The sequence below is a fragment of the Temnothorax nylanderi genome, unplaced genomic scaffold (genome assembly GCF_030848795.1).
Source record: "Temnothorax nylanderi isolate EJ_2023f unplaced genomic scaffold, tnyl_v1.0 TNYL_tig0030_pilon, whole genome shotgun sequence".
In the NCBI taxonomy this organism is placed as follows: domain Eukaryota; kingdom Metazoa; phylum Arthropoda; class Insecta; order Hymenoptera; family Formicidae; genus Temnothorax; species Temnothorax nylanderi.
Window position 1 is genome coordinate 1,481,201 of NW_027249092.1, and position 16,392 is coordinate 1,497,592.

At 31.4% G+C, this 16,392-nt stretch overlaps 4 protein-coding genes across 5 annotated transcripts; 2 read left to right on the forward strand and 2 right to left on the reverse strand.

The window, feature by feature from the left end:
* The first annotated feature begins 484 nt into the window (after window positions 1–484).
* LOC139770506 (cytochrome P450 4g15-like) lies at window positions 485–4,772 on the forward strand. 2 transcript variants are annotated; one of them, XM_071702504.1, is made up of 8 exons: window positions 485–1,296; window positions 1,434–1,647; window positions 1,823–2,119; window positions 2,218–2,641; window positions 2,814–2,882; window positions 3,512–3,680; window positions 3,808–3,976; window positions 4,173–4,772. In XM_071702504.1, the coding sequence occupies exons 1-8, from the start codon at window positions 1,161–1,163 to the stop codon at window positions 4,363–4,365; spliced, it is 1,671 nt and encodes a 556-aa protein (XP_071558605.1). In that variant the 5' UTR covers window positions 485–1,160; the 3' UTR covers window positions 4,366–4,772. The 2 variants fall into 2 exon arrangements, with proteins under 2 accessions (XP_071558605.1, XP_071558604.1); XM_071702503.1 differs by having other exon boundaries at window positions 488–1,296; window positions 3,802–3,976.
* A 1,633-nt stretch (window positions 4,773–6,405) lies between these two features.
* On the forward strand, window positions 6,406–10,426 carry LOC139770505 (cytochrome P450 4g15-like). Its single transcript, XM_071702502.1, has 8 exons — window positions 6,406–6,750; window positions 6,887–7,100; window positions 7,262–7,558; window positions 7,655–8,078; window positions 8,270–8,338; window positions 9,210–9,378; window positions 9,498–9,672; window positions 9,817–10,426. The coding sequence occupies exons 1-8, from the start codon at window positions 6,612–6,614 to the stop codon at window positions 10,007–10,009; spliced, it is 1,680 nt and encodes a 559-aa protein (XP_071558603.1). The 5' UTR covers window positions 6,406–6,611; the 3' UTR covers window positions 10,010–10,426.
* On the reverse strand, window positions 8,345–8,983 carry LOC139770507 (cytochrome c). The gene is made up of 2 exons (XM_071702505.1): window positions 8,857–8,983; window positions 8,345–8,652 (listed from the first exon to the last, which is right to left on the reverse strand). Exons 1-2 carry the CDS (start codon window positions 8,981–8,983, stop codon window positions 8,468–8,470), a joined length of 312 nt encoding a protein of 103 aa, XP_071558606.1. The 3' UTR covers window positions 8,345–8,467.
* A 121-nt stretch (window positions 10,427–10,547) lies between the features above and the next one.
* Window positions 10,548–15,248, reverse strand: LOC139770503 (uncharacterized). The gene is made up of 10 exons (XM_071702499.1): window positions 15,134–15,248; window positions 14,378–14,588; window positions 14,068–14,194; window positions 12,851–13,065; window positions 12,674–12,764; window positions 12,341–12,609; window positions 11,834–12,231; window positions 11,315–11,613; window positions 11,033–11,227; window positions 10,548–10,961 (listed from the first exon to the last, which is right to left on the reverse strand). The coding sequence occupies exons 2-10, from the start codon at window positions 14,567–14,569 to the stop codon at window positions 10,786–10,788; spliced, it is 1,962 nt and encodes a 653-aa protein (XP_071558600.1). The 5' UTR covers window positions 14,570–14,588; window positions 15,134–15,248; the 3' UTR covers window positions 10,548–10,785.
* Between the last annotated feature and the right edge of the window lie 1,144 nt (window positions 15,249–16,392).

Sequence of the window (16,392 nt, forward strand, 5' to 3'; positions counted from 1 at the left end):
TGTTCAAATCTCCTATATCATCGAAACTAGAACTAATTAAAATGTTTTACTAACTGATGTTTGAGACTGTGATTGACTTCGAGCATTACATGTATGATTTTCGCGTTAATTATCTACGATCGTTATGACATGGGTCTTTCGTCAAATGAGTCGTTCTGGAAAGTTCGTCTAACTTTCTCTTGACCAAATAAACGTCAATGTCAGACAACCGCGGTTCTTTAGGACAAAACAAACCCATGTCATAAACACGTTCGCCAAGTAACGAACATCGATCTCAACCGACGGCTGACAAATTCGTCGTCGCACTCACGTGCGAAACGATGACATAGATATGCCGTCAATCGCCAATCGCTCTTTCTAATTTTTCGTGCATGGGTCGCCATTGGCAATTAACGAAGCGGAGGCCTCCCTTCCCGCGACAAGGAAAATTTGTTGCGACGGACGAATCGCTCAGGATTCTCACTCGTATTTCGATCGCTAGACAGTACGCTGATTCCGCTTTCAACCGCTTATTCGATCGATCTATCAGTCGAATTCTCGCGTAAAAACTTTTGTGCGCGCGCCCGCTTTACGGTATCTATCCGAGATCCTGAAATTCAGAGACTGTACATTCATTGTAAATAATTTTTGTAAATATATTTTGTGCTTTATTTTTTGGAACGTTGCTTGTGATAAACTCGTCTTAGCAATTGTCCTTGCCATCTCGCGCTCCTCTCTTGCTTCCTCACGCTCTCGCGAACATTAACATATTCAAATTTAGCAACCCCAAATTAATAAAGATTAGCTGATTTCGTTTTTGAAGCAGAAAATGAGTTTAATTTTGTAGAATAGTGTTATTTGCGTAATGGATATAGGTAGACATGGAAATGAGCAAGCAATAAGATTGCGAGGTCATTGTATAATTAAAAAGTGACATATACGTAAATTTGTCTAGACTACCAGCTTATAAAATATCGGTCACGACTGCGAGCGAGTTAGAGACGCATTTACCGTTGAAAAGTGATTAATAACGTGGCTTCTTTAGTCGTCAATAACGAATGAAATATTTCTATTAAAGCACAGTTATAGTACTTTGATTCTTCTTGAATCTTGTATCTTTTTCAATATCGGCACTAGTCGCTACGTCGCTATCACGAGACAGTACTTTTCCTTAAATCACAATGGACACGGATCCAATTACGACATCTTTTACGTCAACCGTAACTTTTTCTCTGCTGACGCTCGTTGCAGTGTTAATTGCAGCGTACTATTACATCGAAACCTCTCGAGCAGTTCGTTTAATAAAGAAACTACCAGGTATACGTATATATTAATAATAAAAAATAAATTTTAACTTTTTACTCGGCAAATATGTGTTTAGCGAATAATCTTCATCAATATTGATTATTATTCATTTATTATATTATCCTACAACAAATCTTTTCTTCAATTAGGTCTACCATCCATACCTATTATAGGACATGGATTAATACCTCTTACATGGCCTCCCGAATTAATGGTAGAGAAAACTATTGAATTTTATGAAAAGTATGGAGGTACAGGAGGCGCGTATTTTGGTACAAAAACAGTATCCTTTATAACAGATCCACAAGATATTGAAATAATCTTGAGCAGTTCTACGCATATCGACAAAGCCGAGGAATACAAGTGAGATGTCGAATTAATAATTAATAAAATCACTAAAATGTATATTGCGCTTTGTTATAGTAATATGTAAAACAAGAGGTGCAAATTTTATTCTGGATATTTTGTCATTTATTATATGTATAAGATATTGCTTACCAATATTGCCTAAAATAATCCTCTTTATTCTCCATTGTAGATTCTTCAAACCGTGGCTTGGAGACGGTTTGCTGATCACAAAAGGCGACAAATGGCGCAGACATAGAAAGGTGATTGCGTCCACGTTTCATATGAACATATTGAAGACGTTTGTACCTTTATTTTATGAAAACAGCATAGATCTCGTGAACCGGCTTCGCGATAAAGTTGGAAAGGAATTCGATTGCCACGATTATCTGTCAGCCGTAACGGTTGATATTTTAACGGAAACAGCGATGGGAGTTAAAAAAGAAAAAAGGCAGAAAACCGGATATGAATATGCCATGGCCGTGATGAAGTACACATTGTTTCTTCCTTGAAATTACACGTAGCGTTATTTTTTTATTATTTGCTTATCACATAGGAAACGCACTCACCATAATTTGAATATTGTAGACTGAGCGATATCATACACCGAAGACATTATAATATATCGTTACGATACGACATGCTTTTCAAATATACGAAGCTTGCCAAGGTCCAGGAAAAACTGCTCCGTATTGTTCATACTTTAACAGAACATGTGATCAAAGAGAAATCAAAGGACTTCGAAGAAGAACTTGTGAAAGATCAACAAGTAAAAAAAGTGCAAAACGGTAAACCAATGGAAAATTTAAATTCGACGGAAAATATGGAAAATGCTAAAAATAGACCCGCTAATTATATGCATTACGTAAGAGATGACCTCGATGATATCGATGAGAACGACGTAGGTGAGAAAAAGCGACATGCTTTCCTAGAAATGATGTTCGAATTGAAGAAGAATGGGCAAATGACTGACGAGGAGATCTGGGAGGAAGTGAACACCATCATGTTTGAGGTATGACAATTTCTTTTTGAGAATAAATAAAATCTTATCATGAATCTTTGAACGTGCACATGAATTTTTATAATTTAAACTTTTCTTAGCTTTTCTTTCTACAATTTACCATTTATTATTGCAAGTTATTATTTTATGCTTAAAAAAGGAATTAATTATTGACTTATTACAGGGTCATGATACCACGGCGGCTGGCTCGAGTTTTGCACTTTGCGTCTTAGGAAATCATGCAGATATTCAAGTACACTTGTTATAATTATTTTCAATAATTAATAACATTGATTAATTAATAGCATGATCAATAACATAGCCCCAATGGTTGTTTTGTATGTTTCATTTGAGTTGCAAAACAGCTACGTACTGTTTTATTAAAACGCAGTTACTTCAAAGTAGTTAAGAAAGTGATCAAATCTCTTCGATCTTCGGCCTTCTTAACGCCATACTATTTTTGTTCCCGGGATAAATTTTTTGGGAAATTCGAAGTAGTCGTTTAAGGTCTTCTCATCCCATACAATAACTCTTTCCTTCATATAGCTTACATGAAATTAAATCCCGGAATAGCTAGAAAAACTTAATTAGTTAAAGCAATATAAAGCATTATATATACATATTTACGCATAAATATTATTATTATTATTAAACGATTGTTAAAACAATTTTTTTAAAATTTATTTTTATTAAATTTTTTTCCCGATTAAGATTAGAAATTAAATCTAAAGTAGTAATTCAACAATATATTGCATCTTACGATCTTCAATCTCTATCGTTCCTGAGGAAAGTCGATTTATTGCTTGATTTCGATATAACAATCGTAATAATTTAATCTTTTTTTTTCCTTTCCTTTTTAATTCAATTATTCTCATTGTGCAGGCTCGCGTACAAGAAGAATTGGACACGATTTTTGGTGATAGCGACAGACAATGCACTTTCCAAGATACTTTAAAGATGAAATATCTCGAGAGAGTTATTATGGAAACTTTGAGACTTTTCCCACCGGTACCTGCGATTGCCAGGCATCTAAACGAGGATGTAAAAATAGGTAAGTTATCTAATTAAATGTATTACTATAACAGTAATGTTAATCGCGTTAAAATAAGTATTTACTTGAAAATTTTGTTTATAAATTAAATAAAATACATTTAATATGTTATATATTAAAGTTACAGGTGATTATGTTCTTCCAAAGTCTACCACAGTACTGATCGTACAGTTCATAACGCATCGGTTGGAGAAATATTATCCAAATCCAACAGTTTTCAATCCAGATAACTTTTTACCGGAAAGAATGCAGCAAAGACATTATTATGCTTACATTCCTTTCAGCGCTGGGCCAAGGTATTTAATAATTAGTAAAACTTTTTAGTAACAACTGTTTTCTACTGTCTCTAAAAATTTTGCTAAATTATGAGATATCTATATATTTAAAAAATTACATTTAAGTTTAATAAAATGTTTGTTCTTGAAACGTCGATATCTGCAAAATTTCTCGCGTATATTGTTACATTTGTTGACAATAACCCATTTTTCAAAGGTCCTGCGTAGGGCGGAAATATGCTATGTTAAAACTGAAGGTTTTGTTATCGACGATACTGAGGAATTACCGTATTATTTCTGATAAGCCGGACAAAGATTTCCACCTGCGAGGTGATATTATTCTGAAAAGACATGATGGATTCAAGATCAAAGTCGAGCCGCGTAAACCAGCATCTCGTAAAAAAGAATAACGGGGAATTAACAGTCCCATTATCCGCGCAAAGCATAATCTAATCAAATATAAATATATCGATGGATGTACTTTAGCAACAATTTTATTCTTTTTATTTATTAAACTTGAGTAAATATATTTCTCTAATAATTTGCTATTTGTTTGTCTAGAATAATGAAATATTTCAGACAAAGAAGAAAATCAATAGATATATTATATTTAAATACCAAAAATATTTTCAAGAGTATATTTTGCAACTCATTTACATATAAGATATAAAGTTTATATTGCTAATATTAAAGTTTGAATTATTTTATTAATTATTAAGAGTTAATAATTAAAAGTTAATAATTGATAATAAAGTTACTACTTAAGATTAATCTACTTTATATAATTTTGAACAAATAAAACACTTAACAAAAATTACATCGTTGTTCTAGTTTATATAACCTTATATAACCTAAGTATTTGCTCGCAAATATTCTGTTATGTGCCTTTATGCCATATTAGTATTGTGTTGTAATTTCAGTTCTTTACTGTTAATATTAACGAAACCATCGTTAGTTGAATCGATTTCTCATCGTAGTAAGTAGCGCGATCATATATTACGACCTACGTAAAATGATTACTGTAAAGAGTGTAAGAGGTTTAATGGTTATTTCATAATACATAAGTGTAAAGGGATAGTAAATGATGGAATACAACAAAATACAAGTGCATAGCTCTTGTATTCTTTGTTTAGCTTGATATCTTGTATATTCCATCTGTTTAGGATATAGATGGCATTTTTAGCATGCGGGATTATGCCATAGTACAAACACTCTATAAAAATCGATATCTCCTACGTGTTCTTTTTCCTTCTTTTTCTTTGGATCATATAACAATAATTTTTAATCCATCTATCGTTCGTCTATTTTCTTTTTAAATTTTTTCAGTTTTATAATTTGTTTATCATTCTTACACCTTAATAAACTTTTACAGACATTTTATAACTTATTATGATATATATGCATTTTATTGCCTCATTTATAAACATTACTTGTATTTTTTTATAAGGCGTATATTCCACCTATGAATATCATTTATCACACCCCTATGGGATATATGGCAAAAATGCAAGAGTCTCTAAAAGTTTTTTTTTTTGTTAAATACAAAGAATAAATATTTCATATTTCTAACTTTTTTATAGTAGTAGACAGTATAAAGTTTTTATTGGTATAATTTATTTGCTTTAAACATATTAAATAGTACTTAATAAATTAAGTTTTTCTTAGGTGCGAGAGAGAGAGAGAGAGAGAGAGAGAGAGAGAGAGAGGGAGAGTTATCCTAATAATTACTTATAAAGTTAATAAATAGTATTGAAAGATTTATAAAGATTTTTAATATTAAAAGAAGAATGGAAAATGCATTGCAAATTAAATACAATTTTTAATATCTCGTTCATTGAATACAATTAATAATATCACTATCTCTCTTGTTCTTTACGCGGATATGATTGTCCCCATTATCTTTTTTCGAATAATTTGATGTTTGTATGAGGAAAATATTTTATATTCAAGTATAAGTTGTAATTCAAATAGCCTTAATTTATTTTACGTTTCATTTATTGTTTTTAATTATAATGCCCGCCCCCCGTAATAAATATTTTGCTTCATTATACAAGAGAGGGATTTATATTAATTCGAAATTAAAAGTGAAATCAACAATGACACACCATAATTACGATATACCAATAATTTCGTTACTTTGTCGTATGCAACAAAAATCTTTTTATATTTCTCGCGTTTTCAATGCTTTTTTTATAATGTCGACAGGTCGATTTCCGGTTGTTTATTAAAAAGGTTGCGCTTACGGCTGTGTCACGTCTGGGGCAATATTGCCACATTGATGAATTAACTTACATTTGAAATCGAATGCGTGACGCAATTTTCTCATCCGGTCTACGATTATTTGCGTAGTGGAAATGAACAAGCAATGCGATATTGACGAGGTCATTGTATAATTAAAAAGTGAGACCGAATACGTAAATTCCTCTGGACTAAAGCTTATAAAATATCGGTCACTACTGCGAGCGAGTTAAAGACGTATTTACCGTTGACAAGTGATTTCAGTCGCCAACGACAAATAAAGTATTTCTATTACTGTTACAGTACTTTAATATCTTGAATCTTGTGTCTTTCAATGTCGACACTATAATTAGTAAGTTGCAAGAAAGAAGTGAGAAATAAGTGACTATTACGAGACAGTACTTTTTTTAAAATCACGATGGACGCGGATCCAGTAACAACATCCTATATGTCAACCTTAACTTTTTCTCTGCTGACTACGCTTCTTGCAGTGTTAGCTGCAGCGTACTATTACATCGAAACCTCTCGAGCAGTTCGTCTTGTGAAGAAACTACCAGGTATATTTACATATTAATAATAAGAAATAAGTTTAACTTTTTACTCGACGAATATGTTTTTGGCGAGTAGTCTTCGTCAATATTGATTATTTTTTACTCATTATATTATCCCACAACAAATTTTTTCTTCTTTTAGGCCCACCATCCGTACCTATACTAGGTCATTCATTAATAACTCTTAAAGCGCCTCCCGAAGCATTAATAGAGATAGGTCTTGAATTTTTTGAAAAGTATGGAAGTGTAGTAGGCGCGTATTTAGGTTCAAAAGTAGTAGTCTTCTTGGCAGATCCACAAGATGTTGAAATAATCTTGAGTAGTTCTGTGCATATCGACAAAGCCGAAGAATATGCGTAAGAAGTTAAATTAACAACTAATAAATTCATTAAAATATATATGTGCTTCGTTCCTATATTATATGTAAAACTAGAGGTGCAAATTTTGTTCTGGATGTTCTGTCACTTATTATATGTGAAATATTGCTTAAAATAATCCTCTTTATCCCCAATCGTAGATTGTTCAAACCGTGGCTTGGAGACGGTTTGCTGATCACAAAAGGCGACAAATGGCGCAGACATAGAAAAGTGATTGCGCCTACGTTTCACATGAATATCTTGAAGACGTTTGTACCTTTATTTTATGAAAACAGCATAGATCTCGTGAACCGGCTTCGCGATAAAGTTGGAAAGGAATTCGATTGCCACGATTATCTATCAGCCGTAACGGTTGATATTTTAACGGAAACAGCGATGGGAGTTAGGAAGGAAAGAAGACAGAAAACGGGATTTGAATATGCCATGGCAGTGATGAAGTATATATTATTTTTTTCTTAAAATTACACGTAGCATTTTTTTTATTATTTACTTATCATATAGAAAACGCACTCACCATAATATGAATATTGTAGACTGAGCGATATTATACACCGAAGACATTATGATATATCATTACGATTGGACATGTTTTTCAAATATTCGAAGCTTGCCAAAGTTCAGGAGAAACTGCTCAATATTGTTCATACATTGACAGAACATGTGATTAAAGAGAAAGCAAAGGATGTCGAAGAAAAACTTGTGAAAGATCAACAAGTAAAAGAAGTGCAAAACGATAAACCAACGGAAAATTTGAATGTGACCGAAAATACGAAAAATGCTAATAATAGACCCGCTAATTATATGCATTACGTAAGAGATGACCTCGATGATATCGATGAGAACGACGTAGGTGAGAAAAAGCGACAAGCTTTCCTAGAAATGATGTTCGAATTGAAGAAGAATGGGCAAATGACTGACGAGGAGATCTGGGAGGAAGTGAACACCATCATGTTTGAAGTATGACAATTTCTTTTTGAGAATAAATGTAATCTTATCATGAATCTTTGAACGTGTACATGAACTTTATAATTTAAACTTTTTTTTAACTTTTTCTTCTACAAAATACCTTGTGCATCGCAAACTGCATTGCTATAATAAATCACGTTATTATTTTATACATCAAAAAGAAATTCATTGATTTATTACAGGGTCATGATACCACGGCGGCTGGCTCGAGTTTTGCACTTTGTGTCTTAGGAAATCATCCAGATGTTCAGGTATATTCATTATTACTATTTTTGATGATTGATTACAATAATTACATAATTAATAACATAGCCCCATGGTTATTTTGCATGTTGCATTTGTGCAGCAAAATTGCTACATACTGTTTTATTAAAACACGGTTACTTCAAAGTAGCTAAGAAAGCAATCAAATCTCTTCGATCTTCGGCCTTCTTGACACCGTAGAATGCCATTTTTGTTCCCGGGATAAATTTTTTGGGAATTTCGAGGTAGTCGTTTAAAGTCTTCTCATCCCATACAATAGCTTTTTCCTTCAGAGTTTCCGTGAATATAAATCCCGGAATAGCTAGAAAAAATTAATTAGTTACATATAAATTGTCATACTATTATTTAATATATAGCATTATATACATATTTACGCATAAATATTACTACTATTAAATGACTGTTAAAACAATCTTTTTTCTGAATTTATTTTTGATTAAATTATTTTCCTGATTGAGATATTGTCTATATATATTATAAGACATTGGGGCATTAGTACACCTACTTCCGCAAGTTTTGCCCATGATGTCATGCAGGTTAGGACCTATCTTATGTTTTCCACCCTTTTCCGTGGTATGACATGAAGCGCACAACTTCATAAATAATTTCTTACCATTGATCGCGTCACCCATCCTAACAGGTTATTTATTTGTTTTTCTCGCTAATTACATTTATATTTAAATTAAATCAAAATTAAAATAGTAATTCCATGAGTAATTCAACGATATTGCATTTTACGATCTTCATCAGTCTCTGTCGTTCCTGAGAAAAGTCGATATATTGCTTGATTTCGATATAACAATCGTAATAATTTAACTCTTTCCTTTTCTTTATAATTTAATTATTTTCATCGTGCAGGCTCGTGTGCACGAAGAATTGGATACGATTTTTGGTGATAGCGACAGACAATGCACTTTCCAAGATACTTTAGAGATGAAATATCTCGAGAGAGTTATTATGGAAACTTTGAGACTTTTCCCACCGGTACCTTTGATTGCCAGGCATCTTAACGAAGATGTGAAAATAGGTAAATTATCTAATTAAATGCATTGCTATAACAATAATATTAATCGCGTTATAGTACTAATTTAAAAGAACTCATTTATAAATTAAAAAAAAATACATTTAATATGTTTTATATTACAGTTTCAGGCAATTATGTTCTTCCAAAGTCTGCCACGGTACTGGTCGTACAATTTATGACGCATCGGTTGGAGAAATATTATCCAAATCCAACAGTTTTTGATCCAGACAACTTTTTACCGGAAAGAATGCAACAAAGACATTATTATGCTTACATTCCTTTCAGTGCTGGACCAAGGTATTTAATAACTAATAATATTTTTTTAGTAATAACTTTTTTCTATTATCTCTAGGGATTTTTCTAAACCATGAGGTTGAAGAAGACATTTCTCGCGAATATTGTTACAATATATATTTGTTGACAATAACACATTTTTCAAAGGTCCTGCGTGGGGCGGAAATATGCTATGTTGAAACTGAAAGTTTTGTTATCGACGATACTGAGGAATTACCGTATTATTTCTGATACGCCCGACAAAGATTTCCAACTGCGAGCTGATATTATTTTGAAAAGACATGATGGATTCAAGATCAAAGTCGAGCCGCGCAAACCAGCATCTCGTAAAGAAGAATAACCGGGAATTAACAATCCCATTATCCGCGCAAAGCATAATAATCTAATCAAATATAAATATATATATGGATGTACTTTAGTAAGAATTTTATTTTTTATTTATTAATCTTGCTTGAGTAAATATATTTCTCTAATAATTTATCTAAAATTTCTCTAAAAAGCTATTTAATTTTTCTAAAGTAATACAATATTTTAGACAAAGAAGAAAATCAATACATTGTATTTAATATACCAAAAATATCTTCAAGGCTATATTTTACAACTCATATATAAGATATAAGTTTATATTAAATTTTTAATTATTTTAATTATTAATTATTAAGAGTTAATAATTAAAAATTAATAATTGATAATAAAATTACTAATTAAGATTAATCTACTTTGTATAATTTTGAGCAAATAAAGCGCTTAACGAAAATGATGTTGTTCGATCTTACTTATATAAACTCATTAATATATTTTATATTCGTGAGTTCAGTAATTTTCTGTATAAAAATGTAAACAATTTGTGTGTTTTTTGTATAAGAATTTAAATCAAATTTATTTAAATGTATTTATTTGTATGTACAAAAAAATTCAATATTTATTATAAAATATAAAATTTTCTATATCATAACCAGCAGATAGCTATTTTACATACATAAAAATTAACTTGCTCCATGTATGTACACCAAGAATAACTAAGAATACTAAACATTTTAATAAAGAAGGAGCAAGAATGCAATTTGATAAGTGGATCAGTATTAGTCACTAATTCTCGAGATGTTCTACATCTCTTCATTCCCATCGATAGTCGATAGATTTTGTGTTAGTTTCTTGCGCGCGTTGCTTCCGCCATTTTCTGAAGTCTACAAAGATGAATTGCAAAGCCCAAGGTAAAATAAATACACTATTTAACACTAGTAAAGAAATTTGATAGATTTCGTAGCTACCAGTCCAATCCTTAATAATTCCTGCAACAATATACACATATGTAGTTATATGTATTACGAATCAAAACTTAATACGGTCTTTCTCAACTTACCTACGATGGCGCCGAAAATTATCGTGATTAAAGTGCTGATGACAGCGCTGAGGCCATAAGCCGAGGCAAATTTTTCTATGTTGAGATCTTCTATGATAACTAGAGGCTGCGTGACCAGCAGCCACGATCGCACGGCTCCAATTAATATTATCGTAATTAACGCGCCTTTTATCGTACGCTCATATAGCAGGAATCCTACATATCGTGATTTTTATTAGCCATTTCAGAAACTAAAAATTTGCGATAATTTATTTACTCAATTATAAAATTGAATGTACTCACCCATTCTTGCGAATCCCATCAAGATTGTGGCGATAAAGAATATATACTTTGATTTTACGTTTATTATTAGTGTAAAAATTGACAGTAAAATTTTCGACGCCAGCTCGGCTATTCCACTGATTGTGACGCTCAGTGCGCCATAGGCTTTCGGGTATCCCGCATCGGTCATCATAAGAGGAAGGAGAGAAGAGAAACCATAGTCGGCAGTACCCACGAAATGGACGCCGAAGCACAAATTTATGAAACAGATATTCTTAACCAGAGACATATCCACTAGATCTCTCAGAATGATTTTATACCTTTGGTATTGACAAAATAAATCAGAGCGTAAATTATATGAAGATATAGAATTATATATTATATTATTAAATATATATATATAATTACAATTATCAAATTGTAGAGATGTAGGAAAACACATCAATTAATAGCAGGACTATTAGAGTCTTATAGTCTTAAGATATATTAACCATAAATTAATAATTCAATTACACAAATAAAACTGAACCGTATACTTACTTTGTAGCCTTTTGTTCTTTCTCAATGTCTTGTTTTTCTTCTTTCTCTTGGATTTCCTTATCTTGTTTTTCTTCCTTCTCCTGGGTTTCCTTTTCTTGTTTCTCTTCCTCCTCCTGGATTTCTTTATTTTCTTTCTCTTCCTTTTCCTGGATTTCCTTTTTTTGTTTCTCTTCCTTCTCCTGCGTTTCTTTATCTGTTCGTCTTTCACTATACTTCTTTTCTAGATGAAGCCGTATGTCGCTTAGTACATAAGTCGTGCGAGTCGCCAAATTAACTAAGCTAGAGGCCGAGATAGCCGATGTACGCCTCGATAAACTTTCCCATATAGATCCTGATTTCGCTCTCCAACGCATTCCGCTCTCAATTGCTGAGACTGACGCAACTCTTTGTGCAGAAAGCTAAACAAAATTAATGTAAATATGAACGGACAAATATAATTAAATAGAAAAAAATTTTAATTTAATTGACAAAGAAATGAGAGAATCTTATCATCGAATTTTATGTCACCTTAAAAACTTCATTCAGCAATGGTGTATTTGTGCCCCTTTCTTCCTTGAGACTACGAAGACTGCTCCATTTAGTCTTGGAAGATGAGTGGATTACGTCGATGGTTGAACGACGATTCGATAGTGCCAATTTCCGAAAGACTTGTTCCTTTTCGCGCGCTCTTTCAGCACGAACCTCTGCCGGATTTCTGGCGTGCCATTCCACGGGATGCATCATTGCCATTCCAACGACGCTATTAAGGCTTAGAGCACCTACGATTGCCGCGGTACCTAACACAAACGACAAACAAAAATAAGTTGTAAATATCTGGAACTTTGCCTTTGCGACACTTACCGCGAAAACCGTACAACGGCAACATCCTTTCGCACAACATAGGATAAACAATTCCGCCTAACGCAATAATGGCTTGCGACGGATACATCACCTAAATAAAAAAGAGAAAATTTTTTTTAATAAGCTGAGAATTCAGCGTTTTTAAACAGACCTGAGCATTAGCCATAATTGCTTTACTTTCGCTCTTTTCTTCACGAAGTACGAGTTGAAAACCGTATTAGTAATTGTAAAAATCAAGCCCAATCCAAAACCTTGTAGAAAACAAATAAAAGCCATGTCGTATATATTTCTAACGAAGGCCAGGGCGATGTTAGGTAACGCGAAGAAGAGTGCACCCACAGTTCCGACCGGTCTTGTAGAATATCTCTTCATCAGTGTATTGGTGAGCAAACCTGCACAAGAAATATTTCTTTGTGTTCAATGCATAAATGGAAAAAGAAAAATTATGTTATCAGTTAGAATAAAATACTGTTTAACGAATAATCTTCCAAATACTAAAAACTTTGTGTTTAAATCATTTTTATAATAAGATTTGTTGTCTATTATTTATATTTTACTATCTGTTAATTATCTTTAAGTTACAAACTTCTGTGTTTTGCAAAATATATTATTTTTAAATATTATTACATCACGATATTTTATAATAGTAATATTAAATATTATAAATAAAATTGTGCGTATTTAAATTAAATTTAAAGTATTATTATTTATTATGTAACGATAACAAAAGATAAATATAAAATTCTATTTAATTTCTTATTCGAGGATCGTTATTTAATTCATAGTAAAATTTGTTATCTTCGCACTCGAGTGATAGTAAAAGCGCATTTTTTTTCACTAGAAATAATGCTCTAATCTGATAATTGTGATATGTTCCAAGAATATGTGATAACAAAATGTAACGTACGTTTTTTCGTAAACAAGAATTCGATTATAGTTAGATTCGAATAATGCGCCGTGAGACTTTCATACGTTTCAGAAACGTATTAGGATCGCATACGTCGCAAATATGTACCGGATCGAAACTTCGGTACACACGCTATTTGATTTTAATCCTTCGTGCAAAATGTCGACGACAGAAGCTGCAAATTTACAGCAAGAAGCTGATAGCTTAACTGACAACGTCGATAAGAGCAGAAAAATTACGCTTTGGATGTCACTTAATCTTCTTATCACGCGGATACAAATGCAAATTTCTTCTTCCGAGAAAAGTTTTATACCGAGGAAAAAAAAGTGCGAAGACCACACATTTCTTTGCAAACACACTATTTACAAATTGTTACTAATAAATTTGTATAGAAATCTTCGATTGATAACTGTGCAAATATAATTTAGTGTATCACCATTTTTTTCTTCAATTTTAATTATTAAACACATGTCACATGCGCGCTTACTGGCAATAGAAAAATTGATCATAAAGACGGAATTGAAGAGACTCGTTGCCATGCCTGCCTGCCCGGAATCTTCAAGAAAATCGCCAAAGATTATAGCAAATGATGATGATGGACCTATCGTGGTAAACTAAAACAGCAGGAAAGAAGTTGTTAATTACACATATATCTACATGCAAACTCGCTCATGTTTGTGTTGGGAAAGATTTCGAAATAATTTTTAAGTAAATGTTATTAGATAAGAATGATATAGCTGTTGCAATAGCTTTAAGCACTATTTTATCATTTATTATGCATTATTATTATTACTAACGAGAATTAATATCATTGCCAATGCAATCATCCATCCCCAGCCACCATCTGGCGCCAAATCTTCCAGAGTAATTTCATCCTCTTCATTAATCAGTTCTTCTATCTTTGCGGTTGCATTCTTCTTTTCACTTTCGACAGCTTTGTTAATATTGGGCGCATTTATCGTCGTACCGTTGACTTCTGTTACCGTCATATTACGATAAATCGCGTTCCTGATTTATTTGAACACATTAAATAGCGTCACGTTTTTTCACAAAATAAGAAAGAATTATAGAAAAAGTATTTAATAAAAGATAAATATATCCCAATACGAAAATAATATTTACATATAAATATATCCTACTTTAATTATTATTAAAAACAGTAGACATTAAAATAATAAACAGTGATGTTTTACATTCAGTTTCTGCAATAACGTCTGACAGAGGTAATTCATTTATTTATAGAAAACACAAAAAGTTATTTTTAAAAATATTACTTTGTTTTATTGGATTCAGTTTTTCCTTGCATTAAATAAATTACAAAAGTAAAAATTCTCCAAGCGATAGTCAATTTATTGACATAAAATATAATTAAACAATAATTTTTTGAACAGAAACATTTTTACATAAAATTATTTGTATTTTCGTTAAGTATTTAAATGTAATTAATTTAAGACAGCACATTTTTCACACAATATTTACCAGATTAATTAGATAAAATTATATTTTTGCTATTTTTATTGCACCGGATTTGAAGATAAGATTTAAGTATTTACCTAGCAGAATAATGATAGATAAATTTAATGCAAACGTCAACGATTCCGATACACTTCCACGATAATCGAAGGTAGACGGTTTCCGACTAAGCAGGGCATGCCACAAACGATTTCGAAGTTTCTCTTATCTTTGTACGAAGTGTCATCATACTAAACACCTATTCTTAGGCCAGAATGAAATATTAGCACTGTAGGATCCGTAATTACGGAATTGCGGAGAAAGAAGATCCGAATGTAAACTTGCCTCGTGTACTCTCTGATTTACAAACGCTCCAATTCAGTTAACCAGTTCATTATAAAAGAAGATTCTTTAATTAGCATTCTTTATATCTAATCTAATAGATGATAAATATGAGTATCTTAATTAATATGGAATTACTTCAAATATGACGATTTTTTAATAAAATGCAAATTAACAAAAATTTAAAAGTTGAACAATGATTCGTAATATAAATTATAAATTTCCTTCGATTTTTCCATTAAAAAGAAACGAGATCAGTATATTTATAAGAGAAAAATATAATAACCAATGTTTTTATTGTAATAATTTTAGAAAAGTTTGTGAAGATTGTGTGTAGAAAAATCTTGACAAAATAAAGGGTAAAATAAAATCCATTTAATAATTATTAATAACATTAAAAAGAATAAGATAATATGCGTACATACTTTGATAAATTTTATTGTAATGTGATAAGTTACAATTTCGGTTCTTATTAACTCTATTACTGGTTTACGAAAGCATGTAATAATTTTATATGTTTCAACAAAATAATATTTAACAAAGTGATATGTACATATATATATAACGGTAATTTATTTTAAAATAAAAAAAATAATCAACGTTACAAAAAAACTATCTTTATAAGTAAACTGAACCTAAGCAACGTTTACCCAGTTTGCACATATAACTTGCAGTTGCATAAATTAAGGCGCTGTACGCTTTATATCAGTGAATGTTATAACGTAATAGTAACATACTTATCTACATACTTATCTACATACTTATCTATTCTACTTATAGTATCGATTGCGGCATATTAGCACAGAGTATCAAATACATTGAATATAATATAATATTAAAGATTAAATTTTATTGTAATTTATAGCAATTAATTTTATTATCGGACAAGATTACAATGTAAAAAACACAATTATCGCATTGTATATTCCATCGTGAAATATTGTGAAAACTTTATTGCAATTATTGAAGCAATTTTATTGATAAAAGCATAGGTAACGTTTTATATATATAACCTATC

Coding starts and splice junctions, on each gene's coding strand:
- LOC139770507 (XM_071702505.1), bottom strand. CDS start 8,983: ATGGGTGACGCGATCAATGGTAAGAAATTATTTATGAAGTTGTGCGCT. Junction 8,653..8,856: donor CATGGGCAAAACTTGCGGAA/GTAGGTGTACTA, acceptor AATTTTTTCTAG/CTATTCCGGGATTTATATTC.
- LOC139770506 (XM_071702503.1), top strand. CDS start 1,161: ATGGACACGGATCCAATTACGACATCTTTTACGTCAACCGTAACTTTT. Junction 2,642..2,813: donor TGAACACCATCATGTTTGAG/GTATGACAATTT, acceptor GACTTATTACAG/GGTCATGATACCACGGCGGC. Junction 3,681..3,801: donor AAACGAGGATGTAAAAATAG/GTAAGTTATCTA, acceptor TATATATTAAAG/TTACAGGTGATTATGTTCTT.
- LOC139770505 (XM_071702502.1), top strand. CDS start 6,612: ATGGACGCGGATCCAGTAACAACATCCTATATGTCAACCTTAACTTTT. Junction 6,751..6,886: donor TCTTGTGAAGAAACTACCAG/GTATATTTACAT, acceptor TTCTTCTTTTAG/GCCCACCATCCGTACCTATA. Junction 8,339..9,209: donor GAAATCATCCAGATGTTCAG/GTATATTCATTA, acceptor TTCATCGTGCAG/GCTCGTGTGCACGAAGAATT.
- LOC139770503 (XM_071702499.1), bottom strand. CDS start 14,569: ATGACGGTAACAGAAGTCAACGGTACGACGATAAATGCGCCCAATATT. Junction 13,066..14,067: donor GATCAATTTTTCTATTGCCA/GTAAGCGCGCAT, acceptor TTTCTTGTGCAG/GTTTGCTCACCAATACACTG. Junction 12,765..12,850: donor TCGTGAAGAAAAGAGCGAAA/GTAAAGCAATTA, acceptor TTTTTTATTTAG/GTGATGTATCCGTCGCAAGC.